The sequence below is a fragment of the Grampus griseus genome, assembly GCF_964374135.1.
Source record: "Grampus griseus genome assembly, chromosome: 16".
Taxonomy (NCBI): Eukaryota; Metazoa; Chordata; class Mammalia; order Artiodactyla; family Delphinidae; genus Grampus; species Grampus griseus.
In genome coordinates, this window is record NC_139010.1 from 35,065,731 (window position 1) to 35,083,797 (window position 18,067).

Below are 18,067 nucleotides of genomic sequence, written 5' to 3' on the forward strand. Positions count from 1 at the left end.
GGAGGGGATGTGGAGCTTCCTTTTAGAACATTTCCCATCCCTTCACATATATAGTGATGTGGTCACCCACACTTCTATCCTTCACATAGAGCTAACCAGAGGGAAATGGTATATAAAAGCTGCAGCTATGATTTTCTGTGGGCATAATTTTTTTTTTTAATGTAGTAGAGTTTAACAAGTATTCACAGAGACTTTTAGCAGTCTAAGGAGAGCTACAGCTTCCAAAAGCATTTTCCTCAGGCAGCTTTACCTACTAGGACCTAAACTGTAAGCTGTCTGGTTTAGCAAACAGTGCTGTACCCACAGGTTTTCCAAGGATTCTGGGTCTCTGGGGATCATGAGAATGTAAAAGACAGAGCCCCTCCTCAAGGAGGATCGCTTGAATTTCATCTGCTAAAACATCTGGATAGGAAATTCAAAACTACTAGGAGAAAAATTCAGTTAACAAGAGGCAAAGTGCAAGGAATGATCAGTAAATAAAACAACAGTAAAATAAATTCCTTCAGTATAGAGCACAGGCAGAGAGGCCCTGAGGCAGCAAGTCACGGACTGCCTGTGGGTAAGGTGAATTTTGCATTAGGGAAGTAGAGTATTTTAAAGGCCAGTTGTTTTGTTTTGTTTTGTTTTGCTTCAACACTGGCTTCAGGAGAAAAAGGGAAAAGGAAGGAAACTGCATTTTGTGTATCCATCACATGCCACTAGATGGACACTTTATTTGTGCTCTCCTATTGAATCTGTAAACAAATATGTGAAGTGTGAAGTATTTTCCCCATTATCGATAAAGACAACGGTTGAAAGAAGATAAGAACAGTTGTAGCTGGTGTTTAAACCGAGGGGTAACATTGGCCAACCACACTGCTCCCTGAGTGAGGTGGGTTCAGGGGGAGAGTGGGGTTAGCAAAGGGCAGCACTTGTGTTTTTCAGAGTCTTGGGCCAGGCTGCCTGCCAAAAGGATTTTTTCCACTGGTCCAATGTCAGTTTCCGAAAATTCACCATAATGTTATTACCTTCTCTTTTTCCACCTTTATAATATGAAATATGATCATATAAAAAGAGAGGAGCGAGCCCTGTGCACCACAGAAGAGAAAAAGGAACAGAGTTGGGAGACAATGCAAACACACTTTTCCAATTCCTGTCGAGCCAAAGATTGGTTTTGCCCTCTGGGTTTTTAAAAAATGGAATGCAAAAATGTTGATGTTCCATAGAATAATAACAAGTTACCATATATTAGACAGAACCAAATTAAACGGCCAATGTCCAGCCATTTATTGCCCCCATGGCAATTTTATATTGGTTCAGACTAATACTTAATGATTACTCCAAGTTAGGCACTGCAATCCTCTGTATATTCTAACTCACTCAATCCTCACAACTTCTGTACAGTGAAGTTCATAGTTGCCTCATTACAAGTAAGGCATTCTCTGCTTTCAGGAGTTAGGCTGGAATTCTAGATCCTAAATCCGGGCTAAGTGGTAGAAGACAGGGTAGGTTTGGAGAAAGTGCGTTTGCCTTGCAGTACGTGGGATATACATGACAGAGGACCCAGGGAACCGCGGGGGCTGCCTTCATGATTCCGTTAACTTGCTCATGCAGGTTCTCCAGCAACCTCTACGTCACTAAATTAAAGGACTTTGTTTTATTTGGCCTCTTAGAAGCATTCAGTAGCCTATTTTTCTAGAAAAAACAAAAACAAACCCTGTATCTTTTCTTCCATGGCACTATCAGGTTTTATTATTGTTGTTTCTTTTATTTTCCTTATTTATTTATTTTTTCTTGCCTGATTGGCTGCTCCTTTTTTTTTTTTTTAATCCCCTCTGCAGGATCCTTGTCTACCCTTCCATGAAATTTTGGAGTCTCTCAAAGGTCTATCTTAGAATAGAATGCCTAAGATTCTCTTATTACTCTATATTTTCTCCTGGGGCTGTCTTATCAACACACTTGGTTTCAGTATATGCATAACCCCAAATATTTTCATCCGGAATCCTGTCTCCTCCTCTTAACCCAGATCTATACATGTAAATGTCTACTTTACACTGCCACTTGGCTATCTTATAGGCTTTTAAAACTCACCAACTCCAAAGCTGAATTTGATATCTTTCCTTTCAATTCTGATCCCCCTCCAATAAGCTCCAACTTAGTTAAGAGCATCATCGTCTAGTCCCTTAAGTATTTTCAGCCTAACTGCTGGGCTTCCCTAGTGGCTCAGTGGTTAAAAATCTGCCTGCCAATGCAGGGGACACAGGTTCGAGCCCTGGTCGGGGAAGATCCCACATGACGCGGAACAACTAAACCCGTGTGCTACAACTACTGAGCCTGCACTCTAGAGCCCGCGAGCCACAATTACTGAAGCCTGTGCACCTAGAGCCCGTGCTCCGTAACAAGAGAAGCCACCACAATGAGAAACCTGCGCACCACAACAAAGAGTAGTCCCCACTCACAGCAACTAAAGAAAGCCTGCGTGCAGCAATGAAGACCCAACGCAGCCAAAAATAAATAAATTTATTTTAAAAAACCTAACTGCTTTTCACTTCTGTTTACTGCCCACCATGGTTGTTACTATTATCATAGAAACATCCATCATGTCTACGCTGATATAATGGCCTTCTAACAGGACTCAGCATTTACTTTATCCCTTCTAATCTTTTCTGTAAATGGCAGGAAAAATAAATGTAAATATTATCACATCACACTCCTCTTCTTTCAAATTTTCAGTACCTTCCTGCTATTGTAAAGACATGTTCGTTGTATACCATGTTCCTGTTGTTTCCGTGTTGCTCCACTAAGTTGGGAGAGTATAGAAAATAACTTGTGCAAAGGCCCTGGGGTAGGGTAAATAACTTCCAGATTCCTGAACATGCCATTTTATCACCTACCACAGGACCTTTGCACAAGCTGTCTTCTCTTCCTGGACCACTTTGCCCATCCCCATTCTTCTTGCCTAGTTGGATCCTATTTTATACTTAAAATCTCTGGTCTCTGTGAATAGGTCAATTTTTCATATTATATTATTTTGTAGGATTATATACCTCCTTGTTATAACATTTATTACAGTCAGCATTTCATATCATTGCCTTTATTTAGGCAGAAAATTGAAATTTATAAAGGTAAAGTAGTATACCTTTGGTTACTCATATTAAAGGTGGCTAAAATTAAAGTCAGATCCAAAATTGCCAGACCCCCAACCCCTTGCTTCCTGCTCCTCATTGTGCTGGTTCTTGTGTAGCACTCTGAATCAAAGGCATTGAGAGCACCATCATGGTAACTACACCTGGGTCTATAAATCCACTCGCAGTATTTGGAGTTTTAATTTCACTCTTGATTTTGAACTCAGAAATGATTTTATACATTTCCCCAGGCTATATTTGACTAGCTTTAAAAACTAACAACGGGCTTCCCTGGTGGCACAGTGGCTGAGAGTCCGCCTGCCGATGCAGGGGACGCAGGTTCGTGCCCCGGTCCGGGAAGATCCCACATGCCACGGAGCGGCTGGGCCCGTGAGCCATGGCCGCTGAGCCTGCGCGTCCGGAGCCTGTGCTCCGCAACGGGAGAGGCCACAACACTGAGAGGCCCGCGTACCACAAAAAACAAACAAACAAACAAAAAAAACACCCAGTAGATGTTATGCGGAGATCATTGTTTAGTGGATAGAGTCTTATTTCTTTTGTTTTAATAGATATTGTTATCCACCATTTTCGTAGTTCTTTTTATTGGCAGAAGCAGGGTGGAGTAGATTATTATATGTAAATCATGCTTATTCCATTAGAGTCATCAACTCACAGCAATTAAATGAAATGGAATTCTTTATAAATTGGTACATCTACTTACTTGTTTCCAAATTCATTTGGAAGATTTAATGAGCTTACAAATGCGGATGGAAAGGATGACATTCTTTAAGATGGCAAGATGCCCAAACAAGGTCTCAGTGACAGGTTTTTTTATCTCTTTAATTTGAACCTTTCAAAATTTAAAATGTCAACCAAGGCTTGCCAGGGCCACACGGTTGCCCCTCTTCATTTAATCAGAAATGTGGATAATGTGGTATTTCTCTTAGGTTTACTTTCTGGTTTTGATACTCCAGGCTGAATAAAGACATTGAAAATGTAAATAAAACCTAAGAGGGAGAGAAGAGAGGATAGTTCTTCTAATACATTGTTTCCCAATACACTGCTGCAGGAAAAAACTTTAAAATGTACTGTCGTATCTGAAGAGAGGATATAGGGCATGATCTCAGGAAAGAAGGAAAGGAGAGAGAGAGGGAAGGAGGGACGGAGGGAGGAAGAATGAAAAGAAGGGAAGGGAAGGAAAAAGGGAGGGGGAGAGAGGGAGGGAGAAAGAAAGGAAGGGAGGGAGGGAGGAAGGAAGGAAGGGAAAGAGAGACATAGGAAGGAAGGAAGAAAAGAAAGGGAAAGACTATAGTCTCTGTGCTGTATAAAGAGAGAGATGAAGACAACGGGAGGATAATTAACAGAAAGAAAGTTCTGAGATCTATGGATAAAAAGGTCTTGGTGAGATGGAAGAACGGTTTCAGTAGATATATTTCAGAAAACGAGCTAGAAGGGTAAATGTCAATGTCTGAAAAGTGAAATGCTTGTGTTTGAATTCTTGTCACTTTTTGCAATATAAGATGCTCTAAGATATGACTTTGGTAGTAGGGGTTGAGGTTACTGTGCCAGATCACTGGTACTGAGGAATGAGTAAATATTCACATGTATATTGAAGTTCTCTTTCATTAATGATGTCAATCATAGTAATGGGTGGATGAATGGGAGACGGACGGCCAGGGACCAAATCAGAAAATGCAGTGGCATCAGTATCACATAAATTGGAAGTCATCACCGGCACAGGAAAGTTCTGATAGCAGATTATTTGGGGCCCCACCATAATTTTTTAAATGTATGTTCCCAGTATGTTCTCAAGTCATGAAATGTCTTTTGATAATAAGATTCATAATTGTGATATCTGTGTATGAGTTCTGATTTAGCCATGCACATACAAAAAAATAAATAAAAGCGGCTGTGCTATAGACCATTGCAAAGAAACTGAATCATAATAACGTCCTCGTGTTTTCCTATTCATGACAGGAACAAAAAAACTTTGCTTTGAAAGGCTCCTACCAGTTCAGAAGTACGAGGATGGAGATTGTCTCTGCTGTGCCGTGCTAACATCCGCTTTAATTCTCTTTTTCAAATTCACAGAGAGTGAAGAAGTTTATCAGAGGCAGGTGCTGTCAATTTCATGTATCATCTTTGGAATTGTCATCGTGGGCATGTTCTGTGCAGCATTCTACTTCAAAAGCAAGTAAGCCCATTTCTCTCAGTGTTAAAAGGTTACTTCTCAGAGGAAGTACTTTGTCTTTCTTTAAAGTGCTGAGCTCAGTACTCAGTCTGAGCTCCAGGCAGAGGGATTTTGTGCAAATTGTGTCCATCAGACTTCCATAAGTAACTCTCAATCTTTCGTAGCCTCTGGTGAATGTGTACAGTGTGTGCATGCATGTATTTGTGTGTGTTTTATCTCTGATGCACGTAGCGATCATTCCTCTCTGTAATCATGAACACTCTGTGTTCTTTGCACTTTCGATTGCCTGCCGGAATTAAAGGCTCAACATTTGCCTGTCACCAAGGGGTTAAGTCTTCTGAAAAGAGAGATCACTGCTATAGACATAAACTTTATCAACTAGCATCTAGCCTTTCATGGAAAAAAAACCCAATTTCCTTTTATAGTGTTTTTACCTGCTACCCATCAAGGTTTTAGCCAAATATAAAGTATGAATACTGTAAAGTCTACTTTGCTTCACCAGTTAGTATATGCACGTCTAGAATATGCCCTACACTTACCTTGCCAAGAAACCAAACCTTCTGCCAAAAGCACTGCTTTTTTGGGGCTAATAAGGTAGAATTAAAAATATACATAAATATGTATATAAGTATGTATGTGTGTATACATATATATTTACTCCACATAACTTTGGTAGAGGTATTTTATTTATGTAAATGACATAATCTACACTTAAAATAAGAAATGCAGATAAAAATATTCAATTCCTTGGTTTCTTGGAACGTATGCAGGCCTTGAGAAGTTGGCACAGATTCTGTTCCTACAGCTTGTCGGAAATCCAAGCCAACATGTAATTGCTTTTCATTGGACCTGTGTTCTTCTACCCATTTGCTCTTCTAAAAATGGACCAATTTCCAAATACAGTCTGTGATACCTGTCTTCATGTCGTATATGTTGATCTTTAAAAAGAACAGCGATTAATGATTTTAAAACATAATGGAAACTCGGGTATGAATCCAGAATTAGTGACTATTATTTTTTAATACACTATTTCAGAATAGGTTTAGATTTGCAGAATTACCGTGAAAATAGTACAGATAGATCCAATGTACTAGAATGTACACTGCCCAGAGAGAGTCAGGACTTACCCAAAGGCTTGTATTCTCTTGCTTATGTATGTTTTCCTTCCCATAATCCTTCGAATGCTGCCACTCTGGTCCTTTCTCCATTCTCTTGTCACCCGTGGTATGGCATGACCTCACCCGATGGAATATTACAGCACATTGTTAGCTGATGAAAGTTTGAACGTAGGTTACATGAAGAGGTAGAAGTGAGCAGCACCTTCTTGAATTTAGGGGATTTTCTGACTGAGTTAATTGAACCCCAACAAGGGGATTGAAGGGCACACTGAAAGAAATTCTTTTCTCCTCGCTCCCAATAAGCCCGTATATTCCTATAAGTAGTTAATCGAACTATTAATTGAGCCTTTCATATCTGACTGATACGGCTCACATAGCAACTATAAATTCTTCTCGGTTTTCTTTTTACTTTTAACTTATATGGGCTAAGAAGTGTAAGGCTGGGAGTCCTTAGTAGACTTTGGAAATGCAAGACTTGATTCAACTCTAACAATGGAATCAGAATAGGAGAAGAGATGTTCCAGGAGCAGAATGATTTGTTCCAGGGACAAATAATTATCACAACCGGGAAAGCACAGGAGGAAAAAGGAGAACCGGTGCTACCAGTAGAAAGCAGATGTGCTCATAACTTGCCCTGACTATAGGTTATCACCCTCTGAAGTAAGAGATTTTAGATCACCAAGTAAGGCTCTTAAGGACAGGCAGTGGATGTTCTGATATGATGCTATGATTCTCTTCAGCTGTGGAGGTCTAAGTCCCCCAGCTGCTAGTACACAGCTGTAAGAGTTACCTGACCCGAGATAGCCAGCATCCAGGGACAGGTCAACGTGAAGCTTTGAAGGCCTAGACCTTTGCCCCAACTTGGGGTGCAAGGCCATGCCAGTTTCCGAGCTCCCCGTGGGATTTGTGGAGGTCTTCACTGAGACTGTATCACATTCCAACTTCTCCCTCTGCCCAGTCCTGCTTCCTTCCCTTCATTTCCACACACGTTGATCCAAAGAGCCCTCCCTAATAAAAATCCTGCACGCTATCTCCATCTCAGTGTCTGCTTCCCCAGGAAGGCAACCTGTAACATTAGAAAAAATGTCTCCCGATGGACTGGTGATGCCTGATATTCCACCACTTTACACCTCATTTCTTTCTGATGAATTGAGCCAGAGCAACTTGAAACTCACTGAACTATAGAATCACACCGACATTGTTAGGCTAAGTAGGTTCCAGTGTGAAATGCCCGTATCTTGTCTTCCCCAGAGCAACTGCTCTCATGAGAGAGCTAATGGTATTGCAGGCAGACGCTTCTCACTTCCTTTGTTCCCATTTGCTGAGGGGAGAAGGAAAGAGCAAAACTGTGTGTGCTTGGGAGATCAGAGGGATGTTGGGGAAGGAGGCAGGTTCAGAAAAGAAAGCCCATTGATTCTGGAATATTAGTGAGTCAGTACGGGAGCAAGAAGAGGGTAAAGGAAAGCAAATTATAAAAAGGATTCAGGAAATGCAGTCAGAAATTTTTATGAGGAAAATTCCTTTAGAATTTTACATTTCCCAGACGCCGAATTATGGAATTACTGAAAAGATCGTTAGTATTTTTACTATTTAATTCTTAGGAAATTAATTGGGTCCTGACTCTGTGCCAAGCCCCCTTTTACTACTTCATGATGATTCACTCAGTAGAACTTCCTCATCTCCAGTTTGCTTCATCAGTGAATCCCTGATAGGATTTTGTGGCTAACATGTGCTTCTTAAAATGCTGATATGATAGATTTGTTTCTAACAATAGGCTACAGATTAGCTGTTAGGAAGTAGATAGATAATTACAAGTGCATTAAAGCAACAGAGGTAGAAGCCCCCCAAATGATTGAAAAGATACAATAAATATTTAAACAGAGCTACATCACACCAGCACTGTAAATTCAAAGGATGTAATGGTGCTCCAGGCCTCCAAATCCTGTAGCAAATACTGTGACTTGCTTGTGAGAGAGGCAATTAACAAGATCTCTTCTTTTATCTTGGAGCCAGTGTTCTAATTCCTCTGCAGCATCTGCCCATACAACTAAGCACGTGTTCTCACATTTAGTTTCCACAATATTTATGGAAGAGAGCTTTTCCAAACTCCATTGACAGGTGAGGAAACTGAGGCTCAGAGAAGTTTTGGAAATCAATCATTTTGATTTGGGGAATCAAAGCAAAGCTGGTGGGTGGCAGAGCCAGAATTCAAATCTCAGTCACTGTGATACTCGAGCCCGTGGTGTATAGAGTGCTGTCTCTACCTGGAAAGGCTCACTGCAAGAGATGGTGCACAGTGTCCACCAAAGGCTCTCTCCTAGGCACGGACCTTGGAGAAGAGGCCAAAAAGTCTAGGGGGGATGATTCTGCAAAGTTTGTTTCCCTGTTTGTTTGTTCATTTTATAGGTTCTGAGTCTTCTGCTGTTAGATAATTGCTGTAGAGCTCTTGGGAGAGAGCAGCTAATAAGCCAGTAATTTGTCACATCCTTCTGATATAGCCACTGAATGGTCAGAACAACAGTCACTCCACATCTGCAGAAATATTTTACTTGGAGTCCCAAACCTGAGAATGATCTCAGCCTTCCCATCAAGAAGCTGCATAACTATAGCAAGTGGTTTGACAGTCGTGAGCGGTGGCTCGAAGTGCAAAGTACACAGCCAGACTCGCTGGGTTCAAATCCAGCTCTACCACTTACTAGCTGTGTGACTTTGGGCAAATTATTTAACTTCTCTGTGCCTCGGTTTTCTCATCTGTTAAATGAGTATAGGATTAATGCCTCATCACACACGAGTTATCGTGAAGAATAAGTAAGTTGAGACATGTAAAACACTTAAAATGATGCTTGGCACACAGTAGGTGCTCTTTAAGAGTTAACAATTTTTATTATTTACAAAAGTTCTAATAAAAATCTACATTCAGGGCTGATGGTAAAAATAAATGAACTGTTTCTAAACTGTAAAAAAGAAAATAGACCCGTTATGGTATATGTGAAAGCTATACAGTCAAGCCACACTTATATGAATTGGACAGATATAAACGTAACTTTGCAAGTATGTTATATGTGGTTGCTAGGTCCAAGCTTCAAAGTTTTCCACTTGTCACTTCTTCAGAGCATTCCTAATTCTTTTCAGTTTAGCACTCAGGGATAGGGACCTCTTGCATCCAATAGGGACTGGACAAGGAATTACATTTCTGTCTGCCTTTGGAGTGCCACTGGGTGTGAATCCTGGACGATAACAGATAATGCCAGTATTTCTTGGTGGGGTTGAAGATGAAGGGAGGATTCTCTTTGTTAAGTGAGTTTATCTAGCTTTAGCAAATGACAAATATAGATGTTGGGAATGAATGAACCTCAAAAAATATGAATAGAATAAATGTATGTAACTATTTACACATGGATTTATTTAAACCTGCAGGAAACAAGCTAAACAAATTCAAGAGCAACTCAAAGAGCCACATAACGGTAAAAACTACAGTCTCAAAGCATCCAGCACAATGGCAAAGTCAGAGAACTTGGTGAAGAATCATGTCCAGCTGCAAAATGTAAGTTACACGTCTATACATCTCTTCCCACAGTCCATCTCAGTGCTTCCCGTCCAGAGGGGCTGGGGAGCCTGTGATCAGACTTGCATATTTTTTTCAGTACTCTGTAGATTTTTCCTTAAATCATGTTGCATTTTCATGTGCGCACACAAGTACTGGATAAAAGAAAGAAAAATTAACTCTCAGCTCTTGATTACAATCTGTAATATAATTAATCTCTGGAAGCAAAAAGAGCTTCAGTTGTTTGTTCCATAATCTCTTACTGAATCCTTACTTATCAGCAATGGAGCTGGGCACTAGGGGTACAATGTTCCCTACTGTAGGAAACTGATAGAGTAAAAAATACAGACACCCAGAGGAGGCTTGTAGGATGAGATGGTTGATATTACAGCAGAGATTGGAGAAGAGACCAAAGGGAGGTGGTGGGGGCAGAAGTGGAGGCAGCCACAAATCCAGGCTTGAACAGGATTTTGAAGAATATTTAAGGTTCATCAGAGAGTCAAAGAGCAGAGAACACAAGACTAGAACAAAGAGAAAGAATAAACCCATGGAATCCTAAGAATACATGCTATGTTGAGGCAACTCTGAGTTAAGGGGTGTGAGAGAAATCAAAGGTCAGAAACATGGGAGGGAAGAGTTGTGGTCCCAGAGTTGGGACTTCCTAACACCAGGCCTTAAACAGATACCAGAACTTGAAGTTAAATAAATGCAAGCTCTTTGAATCCTACATTCTTTCTAAAGTGGTTTTAAACATTTCTGAGATATATTGCAAAACACTAAATTAAAGACAAGCAAGTGTTCCCAAACAGGTCCTGCTGCTTGCAGGACCAATACTCCAGAGACAAGTGTAACTCCCAAGATTTTGCTCCGTGAAAGTTTTTAAGAGACAATCGAATCATTGGCCCGGGGGGTGGGGCAGGGAATCAGTGTCTTCATAATCTTCCACTGTGTGCAGGCTTTCTTCTGATTGGTTTGTGGTGAGGTAACAGGGTGGTAGTCCAGGAATCTGGTGTTCAGCCTGAAGTTGCCATCCTCTACCTAAGTAGGGACCTTAGTTCCTGCAGAAGAACTCAAAGATATCGTTATGAATATTTCATGAGAAGGAACCAGGCCCCTGCCCCATGCAGCGCTATTGTTTCTTGACTGTTCCTCCTTGTTTCTGCATTCCCTCCCTTCCCTGATTAGTCACCGTTTGAATCTGCTCTTTGGAACTAAGAGAGGGTCAAGGAGGTTGAATGAAGCCTATTTCCTACAAACCAGAAATGAGGACACAGAAAGGATTTGTATCCCCACAGGGTCCTGCTCCATTTCACAAATGCCATATAAGGCATACTGGAAGATTCCTATTAGGGTAGCAACTCTTTGTCCCCCACCAGATTGCACTTCCAGATTCTGAGACACAAAACGAAAGCACAAAGGCCATGATATAAACCTAGTATTTGAGTATAATACGCAATCACCCAGGACACATTGACACCCCTCCAAATGCTTGAATCACTGGGAATTTAAACATCATTTGTGATTTTAGGAAATCATTACCCCAAAAGTCGCCATTATGCTATGCATGACAGATGTACTTAGATGTTTAATGCGGAATTCATAAATCAGAATTGCTTCCCAGCAAAGTTTTGTTAAACTTGTAATCATGGTTGTGTGTAGGGATTGTTCTTTTCAGAAACAGGGTGAATGCTTTTGCTAATGATTTCTAATGAGTACTATCCCATCACTGTAAAAACAAACGCAGTGATGGAGGGCTTCTTTGCAACTGAACCTGTCAAAGATAAAGCCAGAGTCTAGTTAAAGTAGTAAGGACAGACTTTTGATCAGTAATATACTGTTGCATTACGGAAGAGAATCCAGTTTGAACTGAACCCAACTTCCATTCTTACAGAGGTGACTGGGAGTTTTAAAAGGAGAATGAGGGAGTAGGGAGGGGAAACAGTGGGGGCCTGACAGAGTCAGGGAGGTGAAAAATTACAAAGAGTTGGTCATAGAAATGCGATTAGGCCAGCTTTGTCTGGCCATTATTGAACTTAGGACCCTGTTGTTGCAGGAAAAATGGGGTGCAAGAGGATGGTCATGCCCCAGGTCTCGGGTGAGTCCCTGGGACGGGCCGCCAGGTGACGGTCCTTGGCTCTGTGTAGGAAAGAATTCAAGAGCTAGCCACAGTAAAGTAGACAAAGTGTGGGCCATCTCAGAAGGCAAAAGGTGGCCCCCAAATATGGGGTGGTTTGTTTTTATGGGCTAATGAGTGGGAGGATTATTCCAACAATTTTGGGAAGGGGCAGATGTTTCCAGAAACTGGGCCACTGCCCACTTTTGGCCTTTTATGGTTGGCCTCCGGAAGTATCATGGTGCCTCTAGGTGTGTCATTTAGATGCTAATGCATTACAGTGAGCATATAATGAGGCTCAAGGTCTAGTGGAAGTCGAATCTTCCACCGTCTTGGACCTAGCTGGTTCTAACTAGTTTACGTCGTGTCCTGTTCTTAATGGTTGTGTCATTCTTTTAAAGGCTGCGCCTTGCCCCCTTCCTTCCTATCTCACTGTCCTTCTACAGAGACTGGGAGACTGAGTCCCTACCCTTCCTAATGATTACATTTCAAATAAATTGTCTTTCAGGTCCATGAAAAGGACTTTCCCCAGTTGTAGGAGATACATAACACATCTCAAAGGGACAGAGGAAGGTTAACAATCCTAAACCCTTTTTAGTAAATGCTCTGAGAAAGAGAGGTCTGGGGACTGCCTCAGGCGTTGGCTAAAATGAATGGCAAATTCTTTTGGAGGCCTTGAGGGGCCTTTGTTGGCTTGTTCGTTTTTGGTGGGTTTTGGCAAGCATTTTAAGGGGGGGGGGTGGGCTAGGGATATAGCATTGTGAGCTGTTAGAACTATGTTAGAGTTTGCTCAGGTCTTTCAGTGTGAGGGTGAGTGGATGAAATATTTAGGCAGAAGTTCTGCAGTTTTTAAAGGCCAAAGTTGAGGCCTAATCGAAAAGAGGCCTTAGAGGAGCCTGTCTACTCAAGAAGAGAGTCTGTCGGTCCCTATGCATTGTATAGGGCTGCAGACAGAACACACACACAGTTTTGTATTCTTTCTCACCGAACATATGGTCAGTAGCATTTTCTCTATGCTTTACGATCTCCACACATTCATTTGGGAGACAGCATAATGGCCCACAGAGTGGTCACCTCACAATTTACTTCTCCTTCCCCTCCCAGTAGACACTCATGTTTTCTATTTTTTAATTATTAAAATTAAACTCTTCACTCATGTGTTTCCCCCACCCCTCATTTAACTGGAATTATTAGGATTCAGACAACAAGAAAGAAATTATCAACTGTAGGGCTGCCACACTTGAAAGACCTTTGGGTCCTATAGTTTTCTTTTCTTTTTCTCTCCCTCTTCCCTCCTCTTCAGCCCAGCCCTCCCCAGCGTTTTGTATGTTGGCACAGGGCAGCAGAGTTTCAACTGGATGATTCCCCCAGAGCCCAAGATAGGAAAGTGTCTTTTTATATTCATTCTACTTTTGGATAAAGAGAGGATACATATGACATTTTATCTCTGAGTTGTGGTGTGGTCAGCTAGTGAAACTGTGCAAATCAGATTGAGAGTTGAACCCACGTGCTGGGACTCGAACCCAGCCTAAACCCAGATTGGCACTTGAACCCACAGTCTTTTAACTGAGATCACCCACCTGGTTCCAGGACTTAATGAAGCTCAGGTTCTTTATGTCTCATCGCAGAAAGAATTCAGTGAGAGACAAAGTGATAGGTAAGAAGTGGATTTATTTAGGGAGATACACATTCCATAGACAGAATGCGGTCATCTCGAAAGGCAAGAACAGCCTTGGGAGAAACACACTCCACAGACAGCATGTAGGCCATCTCAAAAAGTGAGAGGCCCCGAAATGTGGTGTGGCTAGTTTTTATGGGCTGAGTAATTTCATAGGCTAATGAGTGGGAGGATTATTCCAACTATTTGGGGGAAAGGGTGGGGGTTTCCAGGCCCACTTTGAGGTCTTTTATGCTTAGCCTCTGAACTGTCATGGCACCTGTGGGTGTGTCATTTAGCATGCTAATATATTCCAATGAGCATATAATGAGGCTCAAGGTCTACTGGAAGTCCAGTCTTCTGCCGTCCTGGACCGAGTTCATTCTAACCAGTTTTCGTCATGTCCTATGGCTATATGTCATTCTTTTAAAGGTTGTGCCCTGCGCCCTTCCCTCCTGTTTCATTAGGATAGCACATTTCAAGGGATCAACAGTCTGAAAGGCTACACAAAAGCTGGGAGTTCAGGCAGAGAATAGATGGGAGAGGAAGGCATTTAAGGACCCTGAAGAAAGAGCGCAAGGTGCATTGAGGAGACTTCTGCATGCCAGCCATAGCATTCTACACACTGGCGACTGGGCCCAAGAGACTCCTGAGCAGATCGCTTTACAAGACTAGTGTAAAATGAACAAGTTGCTTTCCCAAAGGCACATATCAATTTCAGTGCAAGAAAGCAATATAGTCCCTACCAGCTTTGTTATACCTTTGTCAGCATTTCTTCTGCTAATTTAATAGGAGAAAATTGTATCCTTTAATTAAATTTCACTGTTTGAGAGGGTAATATAATCTCTGTTCATATATTTCTAGTCAGATTTCCACTATGGTGAATTATACGTTGATACCCTTGCTCATAGTTTTATTATAAGAAGCAAATAACAATTTAACAGCAATTTTTCATGCCATATGTTATGGGAGAAAATAGTAATAGAGAATACATATCAATAATCCCTTAAAAAGAAATTGAAATGTTTAAGAACATTTGCTTTCCTACAATGCTATGCTTAAGATGGATGAGAAGCATACAGGACATCTGAGCAGTTGGTCGAGTAGGAAGTAGTCTTAGGGAAAGCAGTAATTTGTCATGTGGCTAAGAAATATCTGCGTGCATATTCAAATGCAAATGTTTTAAAGAAAATTTGGAAAAGTATTTTTCTTTTGTAGGTCTATAGTTTTTTTCTTCAGACAAGAGCCATGAGGAAATACAAATGTTAATGATAACAGCAAAAAATGATAAAATAACGATAATGATAACAGCAAATAACATGTACTGGGTACAGACATAGAATCATGCTAAATAATATAAATACATAGCCTTATTTAGTCCTAACAACAACTACTTAGTTTACACCCACGATGTGCAGAAGAGGAATCTAGGACTCAAACAAAGCTTGAGAAAGTTCTGTCAGGCAGCTAGCTAGTGAATAGCTAAGAACCAAACCCACATCTCTGTAACTCAGTGGTTCTCCACAGGGGACAGTGTTGCCCCACAGAACATTTGGCAAAGTCTCGAAACACTTTGGGTGTTACAACTTGGGAGGGAAGTGTACAGGTGTCTATGAGTAGAGGGTGCTGACAAATACCCAGTAATGCCTGGGGTAGTCCCCCACAACAGAAAGTGTTCTTTCCCAAATGTCAGGAGTGGTGAGAAAGTCTGGAGTCCAAGGTCTAGATGCAAGATGTGTCCACTAGGAGATTCTGACAGCCTAGCACAGGAGTTCTATCACCAGTGCCCACTTCAGGCATTTATTTCTACTGCGTGGAAGGAGACAGGTAACCCTGGTACACTATAATCCTTAGGAGGGAAAATTTCCTACTTTGCTTACCATATCAGGCAAATTTATCTTTATCTTATCTTGGAGCCCAGGTTAACTACTTGAAATTCTCTGCAGTGTTTAACAAATGAATTGGCTGTTTCTGGCACTCCCCTAAGTTCATTAAACATTCATGGGGAAGGGTTTCACTTGACAGTCATTTAACAAGATGTGAAACACCCAATCCAGTGAAGCAACGTGATACTATGGGAACACTTGACTCAGAAGCTGCAGAACTAGACCTGGCGGTGCCTTAGAAGCACCTAGCCCCATACCATCCTTTACAAATGAAGCATTTGTAACTCAAAGAGATGAAGTGACCTCATTTCCTGTGTCCCCAGAGAGAGAGAGAGAGAGAGAGAGAGAAAGAGAGAGAGAGAGAGAGAGAGAGAGAACGCTGGGGCTAGAGTTATAACCTCCAGACCAGTCAAGGGAGTGAAACTTCCCAGCACCTAGTTCAGGGATCAGAAACAGAAGTCATCAAAAGAGAGATGATCTATTCTTTCTTAAAATCAAGGGAAAATATACATTAGTGAAAAGTAAAGGAACAAAATCATGTACCGCTTCCCACAGTTTTTTCAATAACCATCTTAGGAAGGATAGGTTTGTGGGAGTAACATTCAATGAGAAAGAACTGGAAGATAATATTTGCACGCTAAAGAAGAACAAGAAGAATTTAATGCCTAGTACAGCCTTGATAATTGGTACAGAGAGGCATTTATCCTGTAATGCTTTTTGAATTTTTTCTCTGTTGGACACTGCATGAAGATCTTAAAAAATACAAACAGGAGATGGATCCTGGCTTCAGGGACCTCATGGGCTAGTGCTAGAAACAAACACGTAAGCATATACTTTTCTTATCTTGTGGATACATTAATTCAAGTTGTTATCAGATAATGGAAAAGGACATCTAAAATTGGCGGGGGGGGAATCTGCAAAGCCCACACTGAAGCAGGTGACATTTACGCTGAGTCTTGAGAGTGAGTTGAAGTTCATCAGATAGTTTGATAGGGGTTGGTCAGAAGAGGTCATCTCTTTGAAGCATGAATCAAAGTTAATTTTGAATCATTCTAGTCTAAAACCTGATCTCTTGTTTTAAATATCAAATTCTAACTTATGGATTTGCTATAGATTCATACATTCATCTGTTGATTCAACTATGTATTAAATATCTAGTAAGGACCAGGGATATCATGATGACCAAAAATGACAGTGTTCCTACTTTCAAGGAGCTTACTGATTACTGTAGGTGACAGATATTAATCAAAGAATCCCACAAACAAATGCGCCAAGGCCTACAGCCAATAGTGAACAGTGCTGTAGAGCTTACAGGAGGCAGGTCTGGGAGATAACCTGACAATAGGAACAGCTAAGAGCTCTCTGAGAAGAGGGAATAACACGCGCTCAGTTCCCCCTGGCTGAAGCGGGCACCTGGTGAAGGTGAGGTGGTGGAGGGTGAGGGATGAGAGCCCGGAGGAGTGCTTGCTGTGCTGGGTGTCTGGAAACGGTGTCTAGCTCTATTATTCCTCTTCGGTGGAATGTGTTAAAGTTTGACAGCAGTTATTATAGTTCTTCCGGCTCTGGTACATGGTGCAAACATTCTTAAAATAACCACAACTGTTGAGTTGTTTTTAATTACTCGTATTAGAGATCCGGCTGAAACCACGCTCTAAAACATAACCACTCAGTCTCACGATCTTTTGGGCTCAAATCAGACCTGCAATAAAGAACTTTTTGACACAGACATAGGTGAGCTGAGAGCAATGCGGAGACAAGACACTGAAAACCTTAAAACCATTTTACAATATCCTCCCTCCTGGCTTTATTGCCTGGGGTTCCAGACCAGGTGATTATCAACTCTGTCAACATTGCTTTCCAACACAGCACGGCTTTCATTTAACTTTCTCTGGCTCGGGCTGCTTGCAGGGGGCAGACCTGGAAACAGCATACCTTGCTGTACTTCCAACATGCTCCTGCTTCATCTGACAGTTCTATTGATTTTAGGGCACCACTAACAGTGTGCTAGAAGCAAGGCAGGTGATGGTACAAACAACAGTGGGTGTCCTCGGCACCCAAGAACATTTCCACAAGCAGGGCTTTCAGGGAAGCCAATCGGGATGAATGCTTCCCCATGAAATAACAGTATGACCAGGGTCTGTGTGGGTGTTTGAAAGGAGAACGGCTGAGCTCATGCTGAAAGGACCAGTGCATGCTCTATGCCATCTTCTTATTCACGATTCAAGTGACATTACGTCAAATGGGGTTTTAACAAAACACGGACAAACACAAAATGTCAAGATCTGTGTGAGTACAGGAAAAGAACATGGATCAACTGCCGTACCTTGTAACATTGTACAGAAATGTTAAGGGGGAGGGCCAGACATGCAGCTAGCCTGAGCACTTGAACTTCACTGGGGATACTATCAGACGGATGAGATAAAATTGTGCCGACCTTAACTCCTCCCAGGGAGG

The 18,067-nt window shown here is 41.5% G+C and overlaps 1 protein-coding gene across 7 annotated transcripts in view; it reads left to right on the forward strand.

Moving 5' to 3' along the window:
- Window positions 1-18,067, forward strand: part of NRG3 (neuregulin 3) — a gene marked incomplete at both ends in the record, with an annotated part of 1,059,148 nt that overhangs the window by 1,010,751 nt on the left and 30,330 nt on the right. For all 7 annotated transcript variants that reach the window (XM_082673011.1, XM_082673008.1, XM_082673012.1 and 4 more), the window contains 2 exons: window positions 5,196-5,298; window positions 9,831-9,957. In XM_082673011.1, coding sequence (XP_082529137.1) covers window positions 5,196-5,298; window positions 9,831-9,957 — 230 coding nt within the window. The remainder of the gene's footprint in view (window positions 1-5,195; window positions 5,299-9,830; window positions 9,958-18,067) is intronic.